The 19,029-nt window shown below is 46.4% G+C and overlaps 1 protein-coding gene across 1 annotated transcript; it reads right to left on the reverse strand.

Moving 5' to 3' along the window:
- Positions 1 to 1,657: 1,657 nt before the first annotated feature.
- Positions 1,658 to 18,542, reverse strand: HJURP (Holliday junction recognition protein). Its single transcript, XM_063111390.1, has 9 exons — positions 18,444 to 18,542; positions 18,208 to 18,274; positions 16,889 to 16,944; positions 13,758 to 13,866; positions 11,718 to 11,782; positions 10,251 to 10,343; positions 8,881 to 8,947; positions 5,290 to 6,863; positions 1,658 to 2,146 (listed from the first exon to the last, which is right to left on the reverse strand). Exons 1-8 carry the CDS (start codon positions 18,537 to 18,539, stop codon positions 5,308 to 5,310), a joined length of 2,109 nt encoding a protein of 702 aa, XP_062967460.1. The 5' UTR covers positions 18,540 to 18,542; the 3' UTR covers positions 1,658 to 2,146; positions 5,290 to 5,307.
- Positions 18,543 to 19,029: the final 487 nt, after the last annotated feature.

Here is a 19,029-nt window from a genome sequence, read left to right on the forward strand (position 1 = left end):
GGCCTGCCTGCTGCAGCGCACCAGCCTCCACAGCTGTCAATGTCACCCAGTGGCAATCTCATGGGGAAATGGTACTGCTCCTGTCGCTAGACAGGGTGCAAACTGGAATAGTCATGAGAAAGCAACTTGGCAACTACTAGGAAAGCTGAAGATGCACCCATCCATGACCCTCAGTTCACCTCCGTGTGTGTGCTGCAGATAAATTCACACTCGTGCACAAGGATCACAGGCAATGTGTTCCTAGCTACAGACATCCAAGGAGAATGGGGTAAACTGTCTACCTGGAGAAGTCTTAAAATGAGAGCCCACATGTAGCAAATGCAAACAACCTCTTGGTAAAACAAAACTGCAGAATACACAGTATTAAATTATTTATATGAAAGTTAAAAACAGAGAGACCACACTGTATATAGTTTATGGGTCCTTTATTGTCACATTCCCTAAATTGGCTGAGAGAGACCCATGCCTAATTCTTTCCACCTTGCCTTCCTCCACCAGATAGAACAGCTCAATTTTTCAGCCTCCCTGGCAGCTAGTCCTGGCCTGGCCAATGAGACCCTAGCACAAGTCTAGTGGGCAGGAGGGGTGGTGAGCCACAAGCAGTTCTGAGCAAAGATGACAGTTTTCCTGATGAAAAGGGAAGGATGGATTGTGTTCTTCTTAGGAAGCAATGGGTCCCAAGGAAAGGTCTAGAATTGCCGGGGCCACCACTGCCCTGGCTGGGCAATATAATTGAAACAATAATATTGTTTCAATTTACTAGTCTGTTCTATGAGGGAGAAAGCCTGCAAGAGGCGAGGCTCTTGGCCAGGCTCTCAGCTACAAGCAGTGTATGCCTTCCTTACTGATTTATAGTGCTATGGACAGAACTGTCCCTCAAATTCATATGGTGAAGTCCTAACCCTTAGTGTGATGGGATCTGGAGACAGGGCCTTTGGGAGGAGACCACGTCTAGATGAGGCAATCAGGGTGGGGCCCTCATGATGGGATTAGTGCCCTTATAAGAAAAGACACCAAGGAGCTTGCTTCCTTTCTTTCCACCATGGAGGACAAAGAGGTGGCCATCTGCAAGCCAGGAAGAGAGTCCTCACCAGAGCCTGGCCATGATGGTGCTCTGATCTCAGCCTTCTAGACTGTGAGAAAATAAACCTCTGTTGTTTAAGCCACCCACCCCATCTCTGGTATTTTGTTCTGGCAGCCCAAGTTGACTCATGCACACAGGTAACGTGGCCCTGGCATGAAAACATGAGTGGAAGGACACACACCAACACCTGGAGAGCAGTTGCCAAGGGAGGGGAAGGAAAAGGTGTCTAACTGAATCTATCTTTAACCTTTTATTGACAAAAATTCATAACAAACATGGCAATATATTAAAACTATTTACTCTAGATGGATGGTACACAGGTTTTGTCACAGTATTCTAAACATTTGAAGTATTTCATTAAAAAGTCACTGTAATGTCCTATTGTAAACAGCTCCAATAAAAATCATGACACGTCACAAATGCCATGTGCCTGCAAGACTGTTTTGGGACTATCACAGGATTGTTTAAATATAACATGTTTTCACCTAGAATCGTTTTAGATAAGATTTAATTTCATCCACTTTTAGAGAAAAAAATTACCTTTTATAGCTGAATTATATGGTTTCAATTTTCTCTGAAAGATACCAAGTCCTAACAGGGTCTGAATCTAAAAAGACTAAGCCAGTGTATTTTCCCTCAAAGATCATTGTACCCAGAGCTTAAATTTAGGTTTCCTAAGCAAACAGTATTCTCCAATAAAACAGGAAATGTAAGGGAGAATTCTCTAGACATGTCTAAATTTTAAAAGAAAACATGAGAAAAACAGGCCTACAAGGGATAACACTACGAATTTTAATTGAGCAACTTGATTCACATGATTTCCATAAACAGGAACTCAGAGTCATCTCTGATGGAGCCAATTTCACTGAAGTTTGCTTTAGGGGCAGATAGGTCAACCAAATTCTCACATTTTCTTGAGAACTGAAAAAACAACAGCAAAAAACAGACAGCAAAGGGGAAGAGGGACAACACTCCAAAATATCCTGGCTACACATTTTTAGGTTTGAATTTTCCTAACACAAAATCACTCTTCTCTTCCATCCAGGAAAATGTGTTCTTTCTCTAGGGAAAAAAAAAAAAAAAAAAAGATAAAGAATGATTTCAGTAAAATTCCACTAGCATTCCCAATACCAGCCACCAAAAGCTTAATTCTTTTATATTTATTCCATTGCATATATATATATATCTTTGTGTGTTCATTATAGAAAATGCCAACATGTTAAATAAATACCCTAAAAAATGTTAAAAAAAAAAAAAAAAAAAAAAGGAATGGCAATGCCTCAAGCAGGCAGTGCAAACTGTTGGTTAAGTCCATGGACTCTCAAATCCTGGCCCAGCTGGTACTGCCTGTGTGAATTTAGGAGTTACAAGATTTAAGCTACATTTACTTATTTAGAAAAAGGAAAGACAGAACCTGCCTATTGGATAGAACCTACCTAATCAAAGAGTTCCTGTCGGGGGTTAAGATAAGGTGTTAAAAGGTTCACCATGGCCTACCATGGTCTAGCACACAGAAAGCACTCAGATCTTAGTAACGCTTTTCATGTAGTCATAGCTCATGAAGATTTGGTCCCTTTCCTCAAGAAATTTATAGTTTAGTCAGGGAAAGGAAAAAATTGGGAAAATGGTAAACATGCTTACATTGTAGTCTAAGATGAAACTGTAAAAGGCACGTGGTGATGGCCACAATGACTTGCTATCAAATTCCAGGAGATCTGATAGGGCCCTGCTGAGTCACCAAGGACTGAGTTCTCGGCACAGTCCCCACTCCCAGGTGTAACCAGGCACCAGTCCCCTCTATGTGGCTGGGCCAAGAGAAAAAGAAAGCCCTTTCAGGCTGAGCAGGAAAAAAGCGAGAGACTTTGCACAAGCACAGAGGTGGCAGGGTTTTTGTGAGGGAAGGGCAGGAGTGAGGCAGAGGCGGGGAAGACAGGAGAGAGGGCACCGTATTCCTGGGGCTGCGGGGCCCAGAGGCACAGGCAGCTGGAGAAGTGTCAGCAAACCAAGGAACAAGGCGGGAAAAGGCACAAAGAGAACCTGAGGGGCAGGATGATGGTGAAACGTGTGTGTGTTTGTTGGGGGGACTACTTGAGAAAAAGAAGTTTACGTTTTGACAAACAGGGACAGTGAACATAGGTATCATGAGGTGCCAGGAGGCTGGGCCAAACCTCAGGATGGCTCTCCAGGCTGAGATCCTTGGTGAAACGCCCCCTTTCAACAGACCAATGAGGTTATGCTGAGGGGATCTGTTAGTGATCAGAACGCATGAAGCGAATGCCACGAGATGTGGCCAAGCTCTTGAAGGCTGTGCCCTCATTGAACTCTCTCTGAACGCCCCCAGCCAGTGGTTTGGTATGGCAAAGGCGAGTGAGCAGTGGGCACAGGAGGCAGGAGGAGCTGGGGGGCTGGGCAAACAGCCTGAGACCAAGAGCAAAGGGGAAGACTTTGCTGTTACACAAGCACCGTCAGGAAAGAGCTACCAAATTGGATGGAGGACCCTGTCCACACAGTGCACGGAGGGGTTGCTCTCCAGGCCTGCCCTTGGGCCTGGCCCCCACCTGCCCTGCTCAGCTCCACGTTGGTCTCATCAAAGGCCCCTGCCCCTAGGACGGGATCTGGAGCAACCCTTTCCCATCATCTGGATACTTATGTCAGTCCTCAACTGGAATGACAAATGTCAATGCAGACTTGTTTAATCTGCTTCTGGTTAGCTCACATACGATTTTATACGTGGAAGTAAATTAGAAAAACAAAACAACAAAACCTGAGAGTTTCTAGAACTGAGCCAAGGAGCCTACCTTGTGCCACCAACTTGTGAGATCTGCCTGCGTTCAGACAGGTATGGTAGCACTGTGGTGCCCCCAGGGAGGACAAGGCTTACCTGCACAGGGGGGCAGCTAAAGAGTGTGTGTGGGTGAACAGCTGTGGAGGTTTAGGGACACAAGCAAATACTGGGAGAGAAGGAGAGAAGATTCCAGTGAAAATTCCCCTGGAAAGAAAAGGGAGCTGTTGTAATGGCAAGACCTGGATGAGGCAGCCCAGGAGACGTCTGAGGGCACCGGGAGGACAGGAGTAGTGGAGAGAAGAGCAGCCTGCAGGTAAAGCCACCAGAGGTTGCTGGTGGCAGAGTGTGGTTTCGGGGGAGCACAAGCCGGGCAGCAGGCTGAGAAGGCAGGAGTGGCAGAAGGAAAAGGGAGACCAGCCCCTAACTGAGCTTGATGGGAGAAAGCAAGCGCGAGCCATGGGGAAGGGAGCACAGGCCAAATGGGCAGAAAAACAGACAGGGTCCATCTAACGACCTCTGGGAGAGGTCACCCACCTGGTTGGGATAAGGTGGAGGAGGAAACAGTAGACACTACCTCACCTGTCCAAACTACAAACACATAAATTCCAAAGGAAACTGGCCAAAACCAAACTCTGTCAGCCAGTGCATGGGTGACTGCACCATTAGAATCCTGGCTTGTGGACACATGGTTATGCTATGCTGGAGAACCTGCACTTGACCAGGCAACAAAGGCAACACCCTGACCCACTCCACTTTGGCTCCATCTTGCCTCTGGGACAATAAAATGGCACACGCAGACTAAAACTTTAGCTGAGTGACATGCACAAACTCAACTGCAGAACGAGGCAGGTGACACAGAGAGATTTGAATGCCATGAGCACTGGGATTATCTGCAGAGCCAAAGGCAGGCTCAGAGGCAGCCTAGGCTCACCACGTGAGACTCTACGCTGGCGGCTCTTGCCAGCATCTCCTGCTCTGTCCCTACTAGGAATCCGCAGCAGGTGGGAAGTCATTATTTTCTAATCAGTTTCACCTTATAATTGCTATTCTCTGAGTGTAAGATGAAGGGGTTGGAAATGGCACAGTTTGACAAAGACGGACATAGCAAATAAGTTAAGGTTTTTAGAAAAAACCCTAAATGCATTCCACCAGAAATGTGCAAAACTTTGTCTATAAGAACATTTTTCAGCTCCACATTCATGCATCTTACATGAACATGTTCTTAACATAAATGCTGATTTTAGAGGAAGAAAGAATTTGTGGGAATGTTTGGGAAATTAACAGGAAAGAATGCTGTTGGGATTCATCAAACGTGGCACAAAAAGAATCCTGTTGGGATTCATCAAAAGTTGCTACCATACAACGCCTCTGCCTACAGTGGTCACACACAAAACACCACATTCAACAAACAGAAAGGTACCTTCTCCTCCCAGTTGGGTCATGCAGAGCTGAGTTGCTCTCCTGGTCTGGGGACAGCTTCGTCCACTTCATCTGAGGAATCCCAGGAATTGGCCCAGTGTCCACACACCTGGGGGTCCGATAACCTGCGCCTTTTTGCTGGGAGCTGATGGTCCTTCCTGGCAGTGAGAGCCACACACATGTATGGATGAACCCCAGCTGCAGGTGAGCCCAGGGGACTTCGTATGTGCCACGGAGGTGATGATGAAAGCTTTTGGAAGCCATGGAAGTGAGAGTCTGGATTTAATTTTGTTACCAAGTCTTCTGTTTGATACAGAACTTCCACTCTTGCTTTATTTGGGGACAATCTAACACATAAAGGTGTCTTCATCTGCTGAGGCGATTTTTGGCAATACTCTTGATGAAGCTTGTCAAATTTTTCTTTAATTTCATCATAACGATTCCTTCCATAGCCTAGAGGTTCTATCCTCGGTAAGGAAATAGCTTTGCTGGGTGACAGTGACTTTCTAAGTAGCCCAGAACTGCTTCTGTGAATGAGAAGGTCAGAAGTCTGCTGAGAGTGGCCTGGGCTCTGAGTGGGGTTGGTCTTGGAAAGTGGGGAAATGGAATCACTCATTGACAGGCATCCATCTGCTTCCAAAGATCTTTTGCCCAGGTTTTCAAAAGCCTCATTTAACCTTCTTGCTTTTGCTTTACTGAAAGGTAAACTCATCCTGTGGGTTTCTAAGCCCCACAGGCCACCAGGGCTTGTACGACCACCTCTGTACACGTCCACTGCCCGAGACCCCTGGAGGCCAGTTAGGCAAGGCTGTTTCCTGGGACTTAAGCAATACTCCTGATGAAGCTTATCAAATTTAATATCAATCTCCTTATAGCAATTCACTCCATGACCCCCTGGTCTGGAAACCATTTTTACAGGAGAAATTAACCATTTTAATTTTATTAATCTTTCTTCCTGATCAAGGTGATGAATTGCACTGGAGTATAAATAAGTTGAAGAACACTTCTGGGGCATCACTTTAAGCTCCTTCCAACTTGAATCTAATTTACGGATTTGGGGTTTGTTTACTTCAAGAAAAGATTTTCCCGATTTTAAACCTGTCTTATGGTAAGAAACATCTACTAAGTTCTTCCAATCTCTTAATACTCCTCTCTCTCTCGCAGGCTCAGAACAGGGTAGAAATTTCTCCTTGGGACTCCTCTGAGACTGTCTGCCTCCTTTGCAATATGTTTTGTTCAATCTGTTCTTACACCTGTACTTCCTCCTGGAGCTCCAGTTTTGAACGATGCATGTTTTGGTGGAAATGATGCTTGATGGCTTCGTGCTCAACAGCCGACTCATTGAGTGCAGCATACCCTCATACAAGTCGCTGATGGTCAGGTTGCACATGTCATCATCCTCGAAGGACTGGCTGCTTAAGAAGCTTTTACTACTGGTCTCTCCTAATGAGAGACTGTCATTTCTAGGTACTATGGCCATGTCCGTTGAGCAAGGATGCAAAGCATCCCACTCTCTGGGAGAGGAAGCTGGCTTTGCTGGGTTAGCAGTGCTCTTTCCAGAGACACAATAGCATCCTGGGAGAAAAACACACACACAAGTAAAGGGCTGTTACCATTCAAAGCCATCCATATGCATAGATTATGTAACTTCAGACTGGATTAAGACTGTTTTTTTAAGTAATACAAGAGCAAAATAAACAAGCAAAAAAACACAAAAACTCCACAAATATTTAGGAATACTCTTCTCAGCTATCAAAATTAGATTTTTACTTGCCAACTACCTTCCCAAAATGAGTCTTCCTTCCACTCTGTGACTGTTTAGAACATGTCTGCCTTTCAAAAGCTAATTAGAAACCAGGGGATGATGGGTGGGGAAGGGAGTAAAGCTCCCAAATGTGCCTCTTACACAGCTTTGACTTGTGCATCCTGTTAAATGTTGCATGTATTTAGAAAAATAAAGTTAAACGAACAAGGATGGGGAAAAACCCTAAAATCAAATAGAAACAGAAAAAAATAAATAAACCTATATATCAAATTGAAAACTGAAAGGGAAAAAAGGATCCAAATAAGTTTGAACACAAAACTCTGAATGTACTACTCCCTTCGGGGGATACTGCTGAAAAGAGCTACTTGAAATCCCGAACCTTATTGTACACTGCTGCAAAGAGTGGTACTGGGTGCCACACTGAGATTATTCTGTACTGCATGATTGACGAGATGAGCAACATTACTGAGGCTGGTGACAACCAGGATAGGAGATGCAAATGTGGCACTGCAGTGGGGGTGAAGAAGTGCTCAAAAATGATGGGGACATGTCAAAGGACATAGAAGCCAGGCTGAAAGGGGCTCCTGCAGGCTGTATTTGGGAGTACTTGAGCACCCAATTGAGTACTGGCAATGGATTATAACACGTAAACTTCACAAAATCCATGAGTTATTAGTGATCCTAAAAAAATCCCAAAAACCTGTGTAGGGGAGATAAAGGAATTAAAAAAAGACCCAGAGGGGGACAATAGCACTTCTACAGAGAATGCCAGCTGACATGTGCAGAAGAGTGCAAGGCAGTGGAGGTCTGACTACAACCAGGCAACCTCATCACTGGATGCTCAAACTGCCGGGTGAAAGGTTTTTGTAGAAAAGGCTCCCAGGTGATTCAAAGAATCACCCACAGATGACCCTGAGGAAAGAGGCCCTTTTGCAGTGAGAAACTGGATGAGCCCTACCTCAAAGGCCAGATTCAAAAGCCGCCAACAATGGGACAGGCTGATGGGATGTCCCACAAGGACACGGCACCCATGTACAGTTTTTTTGCCAAAAAATGTTTAACATGAGCCTAACTGCGAGAGAAGCCCAAATTGAGGGATATTCTGCAAAACTACTGGCCTGGACCTTTGAAGACAGGTAATGATGTGAAAAATGACGAGGACAGGAGCAAGGCCAGGGAGCAGTTCTGGACTGAAGGAGACCCCTACACACAGCGGTGCTGCCTGTGTGGGCCTGAACTGACCAAACAAAAAAGCTGCAAAGGACATTACTGGTACAACTGGATTGTGTCAGTGCTAAATTTTTGGTATGCGCTAAGCTTACTGTAGTCATGAAGGAGAAATACCTTGTTCTTAGGAAACACGTGAAACTTTTAGGGATAACACATATACAAATGCCAATAAATATGAGTTTTCAAACAGTTCGTGGAAAAATGGAATGGAAGGGTAATATGAATCCTTTCCATGATCATGCCGAAGTACCCTCATATATAACATACATATGTGTGTGTGCGTGCCAAGGGCGGGTAGGTGACTAAGGAAACATTACAAAATGTTGATTGTGAAACGTAGGTAAAGGATGATCATTGTACTACAAGTCTTACACTCCTGGAGTTTCAAAAAATTTCAAAATATTGAGTTGGGATAAAGAGCTAATTAGAAATTAGCACGCCAGAATGGCAGAGAAAAAAAAAAGTCATTTTAAAAAATCTTAATCTTCCTATTAAGTCCAAGTTTGTTCATGTTGATGAAACACGCCCAGCAAACAACGGTGTGCCCAGTGTGAGCGGCGCCATGCACTGCTCATGCTGTTTCTGCGTCACACTTACCAGGGGCAGGCGTGGCAGGTGTGACCAGGGTCACATGTGTGTCCTTTCCATCTCTGTTACCTTCACACTGAAATCAAAGCCAATCATTACAAAAGAGCTGTCAGATGCTAAGACCCAGAGTGCATGGAGCTGGGTTCTTCCCTGACAATGCGATGTCCCCGCAAGGCTGGCATAAGGAGCTACCTTCCCCACTTTCAACAAAGACTGTGTGCCTTAGCACAGTGGCAGCGTTGATAAGCATGTGACCATGATGATACTGGCTGGCTGGTCTTTGAGCAGTGGAGGGGAGAGCTGACCTAGTAAGATCTGGGATTCTGTCTATGGGTCTCCATGTGCCCTCTGGCCAGTCACCACCCATCTGCCAGTAACTCCCTCCCTGGGAGGGCTCTGGCTCGTCTTCGTCCATCACTACACTCAGACAGCAGTAACACCCAGGGGCCAGGTGGATGGTGGGCAAAGAAGACCCAATAGAACGCTCCCAAGTCTGATCACACAGCAGCCAAGATGACACCACTTGCTGCTTTAGGCTAAAGAACAAGGAAACATCACTAATTCGGTGGTCCTCAAATACAGGCTTTTCACTGGTCAGCAACACAATAAGGAAACACACACATTTCCATAAGTTTGCTGCCTTTTTCTGGAGGTGAATTGTTCTTTATTTCGCAATGTGTACTTCCTAGTTATTTGTTGTTAAAATGTCCTTTATCTTATGAAAGACATCCAGACCTTGGTTCCTTATGTGAACCTCAATCTGTTGTTTTGCTCTTCTCCAGGCAAAGTTCTGAGAAAGCAGCTGCAGTGGAACAGAGGGCACCAACCCTGGGCGAGGGGCCAGGGAGGCTGCCCTCCTCTCATGCCATCGAAGCTGCCAGCACGAAGCTTGTGGCGCGCCTCATGCCTCACCCTGACACGACCTTGGAATAGATGAAACAGGTGGAGTCAAGGGCTGGTGCCTCCCTTTGCTGCTAATCCCAGCCCTGGTCACGGCAGCGAAGGTGGGAGCCACCACTTCCCTAACTATGCAGTTTAAAATCCCTCTGCCCAAGGGCTGCGGCCACCCCTGGAGAGTCCCACATGTGGCTCTCCTAGATTTCTATGAGCTGCCCCAGAGCAGCAGGCAATGGAGGTGCACCCTGCTAGGACTCCCACCTCCATGAGCTTCCCTGGTGGCTCTGCCCTAGGAGACCTGGAGTGTCCATTCAATAGCAGAAGTCTGTCAGCATGTGACTAAAACCATTTGGAAATAATTACTCAAAATGCTCTTTACAGGCTCTTTAGAGAATAAACAAAAAGCATGACTACATTACACCTCAGTATATCTGTAGTTTATGATCTAATTACGTAAAAATACACAGTGGGAAACAGATTACCTTAAGACACCCTGTTTCTTGTAGCAGTATATCCACTTGGGTCATGTATTTCCTTCTTAACTCATTTTTCAAAGGGCTCTGAGGCACTGCAGGCTGATTGAAAAAGAGAAGTCATTACTCTTCAGAGTTGTTGGGTACAGCTGATCTCTTTAATTCTGGAACAAACTGGCAAGTTCATTAATGTACAAATCTCTAAATGAAATTACTGTCATTTTTTCATCTCCTGCTCTTAACAGTGGTCTATTTAGTCTCTGGCAATCCACTGACCCAGTAATCTGATGTCAGGGAATATACTCAGTGTTTAAAATCCCACAGAAATAAAGAGACCAAAACAAACAAACAAATCTGGAGAAGTATATGATGGTATTACTAAAACAGAAAAAAAATTTAAAAGTCTAAATATTCTTAGGTGATGAATTCAGGGCTCAACTACTAGTAATAATCCCAACTGGTAAGTTTTTAAGAAAAGAAACTCAGTGTTCCAACTCAGGAGGCCAGGAATGGTCGGCTCTCCTACTCCTCACCTGCCAGACACTGGAAAGAGGGGTTCACCCTCCATTTTCTGCACCTGAGTGGGATCGAGCCAAGGATCTGGGATGCAGCTGGGGGTAGTGCAAACACACATTGCTGAGAAGAGCCAGCACCTGGTTTCTCTACTACCAGGGCCTCCCACCTCCCCTTTGCTGCCAATCCCTACATGGCCTTTTACAAAGTACCCACTTTCCTGCCCCAGGGTCACTGCCTTTTTCTCTATCCAGATACTAAAAGTCACACATGGTGAGTGGGCAAACCTATGCATAAAAGGAGCAATTTTGGAGGAAAACCAGGCACAGCTATTCTAGCATATGACACAGGGGCCAGGAAAGATGCTCAAGAGGGTTAAGTTCTGTGTGAATTCTGTCCTATCCCAACCAAGAGAGAGAGCGAGAATCACGTCCTTTAAGGAGATGTGTTTTCTGCAACCACGGGGACACTCTAGGAAACAGACAGATGAGTGACACTTACTTTTTAGGTCAGCGATGGGTACCTGGTTATGTGACCTCAAGACTAAATGGGCTCTCGAGGCTGACCTGGAAACACTTCTGAGAACACCTCCCTAATGACTCTGTCTCTGAGGGGCAAGACAACTCAGAAGCCAGCTTTTACTACTGCGCGTGCAGTCCCGGCAAATGGCACACAGTGAACCACAGCAGTGACAGTTCTACTTGCAGAGTAAAAAGTATCCAAAATTACTTACAATCACATAAATTAAGTAAATCAGGCTGGAACTGGAGGTAGTACTGGCTGCCAGGCAGGAAAACACCAAAGACTTGAGGTGTGGTGGCAGCCAAAGGGGGCCTCAGAGGGGGACCTCCAGCAGGGTGCTGGCAGTGCTGCCTAGGCCACATGGCCCTCACTTCCTGAGAGCACGTGCACTTGGACCCCAAGCCCCGACTCTGTCCACTCATTACCAAAGGCAGATCTTACCGTTAAGATCCAAGCAACTGGATCTTCTTGGTCTATAGTTGCGTCAACACCACTGCTTTTTGAACCTAAAAGTAAAAAAGGAAATCTCAGTCAGGATTTTTGGGAAACCTTGCGTTTTCCTCTCAAGGGGGTTTTTCTATTGCTTTGAGTATGTCCTACAGTAAAATCCCTATTGTTTCAAGGGTGTTCCCCTTGAATAAAGATAACGCCAAACATTGCTGCTCAGGAACATTTCAGAATGGGGCTATGCCTCAGAAGTGGAGAGAAGGAAGAGCAGATTTTATACCACCTCTGGCTCTTACAATGACCTCTGATTCTAGGAGTTGGGACACCCTATCCCAGCTGCCCAACTGAACCTCCTGTGATGACGGGAAGTTCTCCATCTGCTGTCTAATACACCAGCTCCTAGCCACATGGGGCTACTGAACAGCTGATATGTGGCTAGTAAGGCAGAGGAATTGAATTTTAAAATTTTATTTAATTTTTAATTTATTTAAATAGCCACAGGCAGCTAGTGGGTACCGTACTGATGATGCAGCTCTTGAATACCTATTTCCAATTATTTCAAGCAGTCTGGGAAATGCATGGACCCAAGGATTAACAGAGTTAAAATTTGGACTAGTGCCAGTAAACAAATATCAGTAAACATCTTCACTAAGGTCTCTCTCTTCTAGTTCTACTTTGAAAGACCACCAGTTTTCTCTCCAAAACTCAATACATGCCACTGACTGTCCAGGGTAGGTGAGGTGCCGGGGAAGGGGTTGGGCAGTGGGGGGACAGAGCTGCGGAAAGGTCAGCGTCTGGTAGGAGAGATGGTGTTAAAGATCAATTACAAAACTGCTCATGAGGAGACAGCGTGGGCAGGTCAGGCAAGCCTTCAGGCCACGTTCTGGCCTTTGGCCCCAACAGCAGCGGGAAGCCATGCAGTATTGCTTCTAACAGATTCACACGTGTCAATGGGAGGAGGGAGCCCTGGCGGGGACAGGAGCTAACGCTGGGGGTGGTGTGAGGGGCAGCAGGGTAGAGAACAGGAGGCAATGCATTGAATGTAAGTGACGAGCGAGGGGAGGTGGAGGCGAGGTCCCGCACCACAGGGGCAGTGTGGGGCCTGTACCCAGGCGGGAACGTAAGGTGAAGAGCAAGTCTGCGGTTGGCCTTTGTAGTTTAGATACACTGAGTTTGTACATGACATGTTTAAGTAGAGGCTGCCAGGCAGTAAAACACACCACGACAAGGTCTGGGCTGGAGGTCAGTCGGCATGCGGTGAGGCCATGGCTCCCCCAGAGTGAGGGGCAAAGAGGGGTTCAGAACAACTCTCAAGAAAGGGCGCCCTGTGGAGAGGGGAGGTGGGCCGGCAGAAGGAGCCGAAAGGAAGGGGGACAACCTGAAGAGCACAGTGTCACAGAGACCAAGGCCAGAATTTCCAGAAGTTTCAACTGCTACCAAGAGGCCAATGGGGACAAAAGCTGAAAAATGTCAACTGGATTCTGCAACGGGGGTGCCAGGAACCCTACCCAGAGCCCAAAGCCAGAATGAACCCGGGTGAGGAGTACACGGGAGGTGAGGGAATCTGAGCCAGCAAATGTGAGCGACCTATTTGAATTTGGTTGCAAAGAGGATTGCACAAGGGGAGGTGGCTAGGAAAGGACACAGGGTGGGGGAAGTTCACCAAGTACATTTTGTGTGTTTACGGTAAAATCGGGCCGAGTGTAAACACCAAGGGACGAATCCGGGGTAGAGGGAGAGGCTGAAGATAGAAAGAAGGGCTGAGGGACAGGATAGGGTCTAGACAGTGAGACTGGCCTGAGGGCAGCGAAAGTGGCTCCTAGAGAGAAGGAAATCAGTGACTGCAGAGGCAGGAAGACTTTCTACAGAAGGCAAATCTCAAGTCTTATTATAAGAGGTTTATACTTTTTAAAAATATACCTTAGAAAAAACAAAAACTTGAATCACAAGGAATACAGACTTAAAACTGTTGTAACAGAGACATGTCAGGCACAGTCCCTCCTGACGCTGCTTTCTAACAAAGGCGACACTCACCGGCTCTCAGGACCTGTGTGTGACGCTGGGGCAGCTCATGACCTTGGGCTGTAGCTTGCACAGGGCCATCCATCCTGCCAGCCAGCTTCCCACGGGAGTCCTCAAAGTACTGAAGTCAATAAAGACATGCTCGTTTGAGTAACAGCACATTTCAAAGCCACGGCACAGGGGTAGACCTGCAATCCTCCCATGAACATGGAAGGGAATGAGAAGCTTCCACAGGCTTCTCTTCTCACACCTCCGCTTTCTAAAGGCATCCGACTCCCAGGAGGTAGTCGAAACTCCTCTTGGAAAAGCAGCAGAGCTTCCTTCCTCAGGTGGTAAGTGACAGAGTAGCCAAGTCCCGGCCCCGAAGTGGCTCACAGGGATTGTGGCAAACAAAAAGCCAAAGTGAAACAGAACATAACTGTCACTAGGTCATCAGAGAGAATCTAGAAATACTCAAGAGGCCCCTGGGGGACTTTCTGTGATCTTTATCTTAACCATATGACATTGTGGTTATGGCAATGTTGTGAGTGCTACAATTCCTGCACATGTGGGGCCAGTTTAGGCCTGAGCTACACTTGACTTGTAGGGGCAGTCAGTCATCCATGACCAGGAGCTCACACTGCAGGGGTGGTCAGCTGGTCACACTCCAGGGGAGGCCTACTTCTGCCCTCTAGAGCCTGCTGTACACAAGGACCCACTAATAATCCTAACAAGTGGCATCAATAGATTCTCATTAGTGAAATTCAGACATTCAAGACACCAAATTGGCTAAAATATCTTAAGACTGCCCCCACCAGCCCTGCACAATGAGGGAATGAGGTGGCAAGGTCTATGCCTTTAGGGATGGCCCTCAGGTAACATCTCTACAGGTCTGGGGGATTTGTGGCTACCCAAGAACACTACATGGAAATTGAATCTTGCTTTGAGAACATCAGAATTGCCACCTTTGCCTCCAGTGAAAATGACACCTAAGGTGAGCCTTCAGGGAATTTCCAGAGCTGTTTTGTGGCTTGAGAATTTTCGGGAAACAGCCAATCCTCACCAACCCCTAACTACTTGGCAGCTCTGGTATCTACAAAGAGAACCCAAGCCTTGTGTCATAGCCAAGCCGCCTTAGGTCAATGCACAGCCCGCCATGGCTCACTGCCTCCCACAGCCTACAGGGCAGCAATCTCGGCGGCATCCGGAGGATTTGGTTATTTGGGAAAGGGTACAGGCGGATTTGGGCACAGTCACCAATAGTAACTGCAGTGAAGTTAGTGATGTGCAAGTTGGAATCACAGACTATGCCCAGTTTTCTAATCCAAGAAAGGGTGTAAAAAATCTGTAGACCCCAGGCAGTCATCACCCCACATTTTAAGCAAAAACCTTAAACAAATGTCCAGCTGAAATATTTTGCCGCCAGGACCATTCAAGCACTGGTCTGATGAATGGGTGTCACTATTATGTACAATTTAGAGAGTGGACCTAATAATCCCACTTCTGGGCATCCCCCCTCAAAAAGGGGGGATATCAGTACTGAGGAGAGATAAGAACCAGTATGTTTCTCTGAGGACTATTTATAACAGGGGTTTTATAATAAAATTTTATCGGAACACAGCAACACTCCTTTCTCCCATAACAGAGCTGAGTAGTTACAACAGAGACCACATAGCCTGCAAAGCTGAAAATATTTACCATCTTGCCTTTTATGGAAAAAGTGTGCTAACCCTGATTTACAATTAGAGAAGGCACGAAAAGCTGAATGCCTATCAATTGAATGGCAGTTTAAAACACTGGTGACTGAATTACACAATGTATGATAAAAAGAAGGCTTCTCTGTATAATATATATTTTAACTGGAAAAGTGAGGGTAAAAAATAATGTATATTTATGAAAATGTATATTATAAACAAGAATCACATTATTCTTAAATAGCATTAGTGAATTTCTCTGCATAGAGAAGTCAGGCTAATATTAAGTAGTTCTATGAACGCATATCTCTAACTTTTCTATGACTAAAATTCTTGGGTACAGATTCCTTGACCTGCGACCATGAGGAGCCACGTGGCATCTGGGAAGTGGTGATTAATAGAATACAGATAACCTTGCAAAAGCTACTAGAGCAAAGGGCTCCCCGGGTCTCACGGGTCTCACGGCAGGAAGGTAAACTGTATCAGTGCTGTCCATTATAATAGTTCACAGAGCCGCAATGCCCTTGAATAAAATGGGGGGGGGGGGGGGACCTGGCTCTTTCAAAGGTTGAGAAATGTAGAGGACTCATAAAGCAAATGTACTTCACAGGGCCTGGTTTTCCAAAGCCTTGCAGTTTCAAATATTGACCTTGCAAAGGACAGGAAATTTTCCCCAGGCTATTGACTCTGTTGCAAGATAAGAATCATAACACAGCAAGGCTGCTGGTTCAAAGACAGACAGGTTACTTGTTGATATGTAAAGTTACTAAAAAACTGCTGGAGGGAGAAGGAATGTTTGCTAAATCAAGCCTTTGTTAGTGGATCACTTAATTGTCTAATAGAATGCCATCTGACTTGTTTTTACTGAATGTTACCAGTTTCTATTGAAAAAACTTGTTAAACTGTACTTAGCAAAACCCCACCTATGTCTCTTCCTGTAACTTCTTGAGAATAGCGCTCCCTGTTGAAGGCTATGGGATATTAACCCCTTTCTGGGACATCTCACTGCTCAAAAGAGATGGGCTTTGAGTAATCTTTGGTGGCTCCATCACCCAGGGGGAAAGGGGTGACAAATCCGTGGGAGGCAAAGCAACAGAAATGCAGAAGGAAAGATGGAGCTCCTAGCTGGGCTGCAGAGCGGTCTATGGGAGGGAGACCTGGTGAGCCCCGCCTCTGCCTGTGGGCCTAGTTGCTGGAGGAGCCCCTGGCCTGTAATGGAGGAAACACAGGGTGGCAAAAAGGGCTCAACACACACAGCTCCTCTTTGCACTTGACAAGCAAGATCTGTTTCTCAGTAAATCCTTAAAAACAGAAAAAAAAAGGGCAATCAAGGTGGGAAAACAAAGTGCCCTGCGAGGCCTCCAGAAAGTCTTGCTGCACATTCAGGGCTCACCCCCAAAACCCACCTTCATTCACATCAACATTCTTCCAGAGCAAGGCATTTTGGCAATAAAATGTAACATTAAATACCTGGATTTGTCCTTTGTTTCTTTTCTTTATTAGTCTTCCACCCCAAATTCTCAATCCTTAAGAAAAGAAACAAAAATTACCACTTATGTAATCCTGAACGCTGAATTTCCCCTCAATCTCCATTAATAGAAAAAGTGACAGGCAAAGAAAACGATACATTAAAAGCAAGTCAGGTTTCTGATATTCTGTTGATCTTTGTTGAGGGTTTTTTAAAATTCAAGTTTAGACAAATTTGTTATTAACAGAAATCTCTTCTACCTAGCAGGCAACAGTTTGTCAAATTATGTCATTAACACAAAAAGTTAAATGTAAACAAGGAACACACAAGGGTACTTCAAAAAAGTTCATGGAGAGACTCACATTATCTTTAATTCTACTTTTCCACGAACTTTTAGAAACACTCTTGTATCTATGCCGGTCAGTATCCTTAAAATGTATATATTGAGGGCTATCTATATACTACATATAGAGAGAGTAAGCACTTTTCAGAGACAATCTCTACATCCCAAATACAAAGTACGTGTTTTCTGAGGCTAATCTGCCCTCTGGTTAGATTTCTCATGGCCCGATGAAGACCAAAGAAACAGACATGTGCTGCTGGAATATTTTAGTTTCTCCCTGTGTAAACGTTTTACCCAAAGTGTGGCTGGATCAGCTATAAAGTGATAACGAGCTGATGATAAGGCTGTACAGGAGACACTGACCTCATCCGGTGCAAACTCTCTCCAGCTCTTTACCAAAGAGAATCTATGAGATTTAAGTCAGTTTACAACACTAACCATTAAATAGAACGGCCTCTTCTCCTTATTCAAGTACTCAGAACTTCAAGGGTGACAGTTACTACCACACATGACACAGGACAAACAGCAGTCAGTATGAGCGTTTACTACCGCGGGGTGCTGTTCCAAGAGCCTCACAAGGATTCTACGTAACCGTTACAACACCCACACCAAGTCGAGACTATTGTCATCTTTCCATTCTACAGACGAGGAAACTGAGACTCAGTCCAGCTTAGCAACAGACCCAAGCTGACAGGGCTGTTCGCGGCCACCGGGGATGCCCAGCCAGTCAGGCAGAGGCATTTTTTAACCAGGATGCCTTTATGTTGTCTTCGGGAAGTCTGTTTTAAGAAGTAAACCTGTTGGAAATAAGTAATTTAGGTAATTTACAGGTTCAGGGGAACGAGTGATGATTGGGTTCCTATCAGGTAAACAAAGTCTACTTTCATGAGGGAGCCGGGGCAGCATTTCAAACTCCAGAAGTCACGACCCTGTTCACACTCTTCATCCTAAATACCGAGAACGGGGCTGACTCCGTACCCTGGGGCGTCTCGTAGGTCAGCGTGGCCATTTGCACCAGCGGGGCGTCCTCAAAGGGCTGGTTGTACTGTAGGGAAAGAAGGGGGTCCCGTCAGGTCCGAAGGCCAAGAGGAGCCCCGGAGCCGGGCTGAAGCGGCGCCGGCGCGAGGCCGTCTAGGGCGCCCCCAACACCCCTCCCCGCGCCCGAGCGCCCCGGGCTCTGCCCGCCCCGCCAAGCCCACCGGCGGGGGCCGCACCTTCTCTATCAGCTCCTGCATGCGGCTCTGGAAGCGGCGGCGGCTGTTTCTGAGCTGCCACAGCAGCGTGTCTTCTTCTAGGACCGCGCCCTCCATGGCGCAACCCACACTCAGCCTCGACCCCCGCCCGGAACCCGGACAGCTGGCCCTCGGCGCGCCACCGGCTCAAATAGGCGACTCCACCCTTCCTGCCCGCATCTCGGTTGCCTATTGGCTGGAGCGGAGAGGCCGGGCGCTGATTGGGCCTTTCGAACATGTTTCCGCGGCTCTCTTCCGGCTAAGCCGTGCCGTAGTTTCCGGCCCCGCCCGGAGGAGCGCGTGTGGCTGGAAGAAGGGAGAGGCCGGGTCAGCCGTGGGTGGCGGCAGTGATGGGCGTGGTCGTTTTTGGAGCCGTTTCTGGAGCTGCTCCCGGGCTTGTTTAATCCACGGTGCGGCGCGAAAATTCTGTGCGCTACGTATTATTTCCCGCCATTGTGCACAGGAGACAGAAGAGAAGATGCTTCTAATTTGATGCCATTCCTTGCAACCCCCGCCCCCAGCCTTGGCAGCCTAAATGTGTGACCTCAGGACTCCAGAGCTGCTAAGC

The sequence above is a fragment of the Cynocephalus volans genome, chromosome 1 (assembly GCF_027409185.1).
Source record: "Cynocephalus volans isolate mCynVol1 chromosome 1, mCynVol1.pri, whole genome shotgun sequence".
NCBI classification, from domain to species: domain Eukaryota; kingdom Metazoa; phylum Chordata; class Mammalia; order Dermoptera; family Cynocephalidae; genus Cynocephalus; species Cynocephalus volans.